A 4,325-nucleotide genomic window follows, 5' to 3' on the forward strand; every position below is an offset into this window, starting at 1 on the left:
TTCAACATATTCATGTTTTGACAATAGGTTATTATTACACTTGACAGCAAAATACAATGGTGCGTGATCGCTCAACTGGTTAAAATTTATCACCGCAAAATCAGTGATCAGAGTAAAGTGACATTCACGTGCTAGTACATAATCAATAGTGGAAGTACCGTTACGTGACGCAAATGTGAATGAACCTTTGTTACAATCATCAAATAACCTGCTGTTAACACATCGCATATCCAAAGATTTACATTGGTCAACCAGTTTACAACCAAACGTATTACATGTTTTGTCCATTGAGGCCCTGCTAAGAAAATTATCAAATTATTCAAAATTGGCTTGTCCGGGGAAAAGTAAAATTTCCGTGGTAAGCATTTTCCGAGAACGAAACTATTCCTTTTTTCGAAAATCAAAAACGAAAGTTTATATAAATAGCTAATGATTAATCGTTCCAGTCCACACTCAGTTTGGATTTGCAGTTGAAATATCAGCGGATTATCACTTGTCTTCTAAAATGGTAAATTTAAAAGAATTCACTTTATGTTTGTATTTTATCTTAACAGTGTTTTTTATATTTCAAATCAGTTGTTTGTTACAATTTAATTATTTGTTTCAGTCAATTTTGATTTGGCTTGTGTATGAAAAGAGAATAACTAACGGTTAAAAGCGATTGACTTTGAAAATTTTATCATATAAAGACAACGCCTGATATATGTTGACAATGTATTATTAGATGTGGTCTAAGACGATCAAGAAGTTGCAACAATTTATATCAGGATGTTTGTTTGAAACGCAATTTAAATAATATTTGTCCTGCAGTTGTGTTTTTCACTATACTTGATTTCAAAGCACGTTGTCTTTATTTAAATACTTTTATTGTTTAAGACATTTCTTGTTTAATATTTAGATTGTGATCAACTGCAGAACGAATCTTTGTTTAATTTTTCTGTGTATTAACTTTCAGACTTCAGTGCCTTTGCCGAGCGATGTATTAACTGCGCTCCAAGAAAGTTTTCAGTCCAAGCCAGACAGTCTTGCCCGGATTATTTTTTTCCTTGCTGATCATTCAGCCAACGGTTTTGCCGAGCCATATATCCAGTCCCTTAAAGCTGTTGTCAATATGCCGAGCGTTTTCACAAAGGTCGCTGAAAGAATGGAACAGGATACTAAAACGGCGGAAAAGGATCCTCATTATAAGCAGATGATGTATGATATTTGGCAAAATTTTATGAAAGATGATCTAAGCGAAAATCCAGACCATGGTCAAAAATGGGATTTAGCCGTGCCAGGAGACAGCGTGTCCTGTGTGGTGCAGTATAACTTTATGCGAGCAGTTAGTAGCATGCCTCCTGAATCATATCTTGCCTTATCGAATGCGCTGCAGGCGATTGGCAACGCAAGTGGTGTTGTCAGGTTTATCGATAAGGCTTTAACTAAGGCAAGAGTAGCAAAGCCATTGGTACGTGTTGGTTTGGTGGCTGCGTACCTTGCTTATGACGTCATTGTCAACATACGGCGATGGTGGACGGGTGAGATTTCCGGAACAAGATGCGTAAAGAATATTATCGACAATGGCGTCAGCGTAGCTGCTGGCATTGCTGGTGGGATAGGCGGCGAAGTCATAGGTGCTGCTGTTGGTAGTTTTCTTGGTCCAGTTGGAACGGTGGTTGGGGCTATTGGCGGAGCGATAATAGGAGGGGTCGGTTCTTCGTACGCTGCTCACGCGCTTTCTGATCGGCTTACGCAGTGGGTATTTGGACTACCCAAAAGTGAAGCACTTGAGAGAGGATACAACTTTCTTGACCTCTCACCAAACGCGTCCAATAGCGATATCAATTCTCGCTACCGACAGCTTGCGCTTCAGTATCATCCAGACAAAGGCGGCGATCCAAATAAATGGACTCAGCTCCAGTACTCTTTGGCAGTCATCAGAGAGGCCAGGGGTGAACATTAGTTGAAGGAAATTTATATAACAATCAGTGCGGTTATGAATCTATTTGTATTTTACTTAATTAATACTTTTTATAATAGTGTAAAAGCACAAACATGTCATAAGATGAAATATTATTTGTTTATATGTAAAAATTGTTATTGAACTACATGTGTAAATTCTGTCGGGCGGTGGGACACCAGTTGTTTGTGTAATGTTGTTATAACAGATATTCGCGTACATATTTTCAAACCGCAGCTCAACACGAGACTGCCCTTTCCCGCTTTATATCGGGCAGGGTTGCCCAATAAATATTTTTGACAATTTCGTCATATATTGCGGATATGCAGGATGTAATGGAGCTACGCTGTCCTCATAACGCATAAGGAATATATTTCGAATGACATTTCCAATATGAAGTATATATTGTTCAAGTTAATAAATAATTTAACTTATATAAATTATTAACACTTTCAGATGCTCAGTCAGATGAACATATCATTTTTCTCTTTTGATTTTTTTTCTCTAATTCAATAAGCTTAGGCATGTTTGTTTGTTAAGTACGGCAATAATTTCATGATGATTCCCGAAAGTAGGTATGAGCACATAGTCGTAAGAGCACTTGAATAGTGAGTTCGCCCATGAACACATGGTAAGGTTAACTAAATCTCTTGATATGACCTAATATGTTTTTGAAACAGCAAACAATATCCAACAAACGAATGAATTATCAAACATAGTATGTTCACCGATGTGGCTCTGTAATTTCTGTTTGAAAAGTTTATTAAAATATGCAAAATGAGAAAGCACGCAAAGGAGCGATTTTTCACAAATGTCATACGGCTATTATGCTGTTTATATGCCATAGTCGCTATAACGTTTACAAATAGCAGGTTCGAAATAATTCGTTTTCTTTACACTCATGATCGCGTTGAAAGTTAATTATACACGTTTTAATTCGCAATTTATTTACTAAATCAGGACAAATGTCAAATACAATACAGAACATGCATAGTTGTTTCATTGATCTATAAACATATAATGGATTGAATATAACTGATTTAAAATTAACGTTTTCAAACTATTATCAAATCTTTTTCCCAGGATATGCTGTCCTATTTATAGCTGAGCTTCCAATACCTTTATGAATGATAATCAGCGAGGTATGCCGATTAGAAAAATCGAGCTATCTCAATCGGACTGGCTCGGTCTTTTACATAGGTCGCCATTGTGAAGATTTTTTTCATGGTATGATAACTTAGACGAGCTGCTTCGCAGCATCGTCAAAAATGCAGCAAAATGTTGAGACATTAAATATCGACATCCCTATTATCAAGTAGCCTTTTTGTATCAACGTGCTTACAGCGATCCTGTAACATTTCAGTTTCTATTGCACACAAGTTAAATAATATTAAATAATATGCATTAACATTTCAGCCCATACATGTTTTCATCATGTAAATAATTCTACATTGGTCCTAGACTCATCTTCCATTAATCGTGTACAAGATAATATGCATATGCATATTAATACTGTCATGTAAATATATATGTTAGTAGGCACAATGTTATTGCGTGCATTTAAGCGTGAATTATTAAATATAAACATTATAACTTGGGACCCTTTAGTACCGTGTTATTTAAACAATGATCATTTGAAGCCTTTTGCAAACCGGCTGTGAATGTTTGTCAATTATTACTGATAACTGCCCTCGTTGAATCACACATAGGGGAAGAGAGGCCGTGTGACGAATGCCATTCATATTCCCCTAAACATTATTTGGGCGGGAAAAGAACCCGATATCTTTGGATGTGTTGTCAAGCGCCCTACAAACTGAAGTAGTTGGCCTTAATACATTAACAATACAAAGACTACACTAAAGATAGCAACTATTTTAAGTTAATTCCATTAAGTGCATTTGTTGATTAACCCATTTATGCCTAGTGGACTCTCCCATCCTTCAAAATTGGATCAATGTATTTCCAAAATTAGGGATGTCTAGTATATTTATTTCTAGATTTAGAATATTTCTTACAGAAATTCCTTTAAGCAAACAGCGCACCTGACGAGACGCCGCATCATGCGGCGTCTCATCTGGGTCTACGCTGTTTGCCAAGGCCTTTGTTGATGACGCTAGGCATAAATGGGTTAGATTCGTTCCACAACACATACAGAAATATGATAAAACGGCATTTGAAGTTTACTCACAGAATTGTACTCAGATGGAGACATCTCATTGTCATCTACACAATTTGAAAGTGCAAGATATTTAGATCTGACATTAGTAAGTAAACGTTAGAATCGATATTGAGATCTAAGGCATTCTCTAACGAGGGATAAGTAGCAGTCCAATGAATGCTTATATTTAGATTACATGCATGTTGAAATATTTACATGTGCAAA

At 36.3% G+C, this 4,325-nt stretch overlaps 1 protein-coding gene across 2 annotated transcripts; it reads left to right on the forward strand.

Annotated features, from left to right (window-relative positions):
• The first annotated feature begins 260 nt into the window (after positions 1-260).
• LOC127858104 (uncharacterized) lies at positions 261-2,727 on the forward strand. 2 transcript variants are annotated; one of them, XM_052395000.1, is made up of 2 exons: positions 261-358; positions 956-2,727. In XM_052395000.1, the coding sequence occupies exon 2, from the start codon at positions 1,112-1,114 to the stop codon at positions 1,943-1,945; it is 834 nt and encodes a 277-aa protein (XP_052250960.1). In that variant the 5' UTR covers positions 261-358; positions 956-1,111; the 3' UTR covers positions 1,946-2,727. The 2 variants fall into 2 exon arrangements, with proteins under 2 accessions (XP_052250960.1, XP_052250959.1); XM_052394999.1 differs by lacking the exon at positions 261-358 and adding an exon at positions 395-508.
• The last annotated feature ends 1,598 nt before the right edge of the window (positions 2,728-4,325 follow it).

This window comes from Dreissena polymorpha, chromosome 14, assembly GCF_020536995.1.
Source record: "Dreissena polymorpha isolate Duluth1 chromosome 14, UMN_Dpol_1.0, whole genome shotgun sequence".
NCBI lineage: Eukaryota > Metazoa > Mollusca > Bivalvia > Myida > Dreissenidae > Dreissena > Dreissena polymorpha.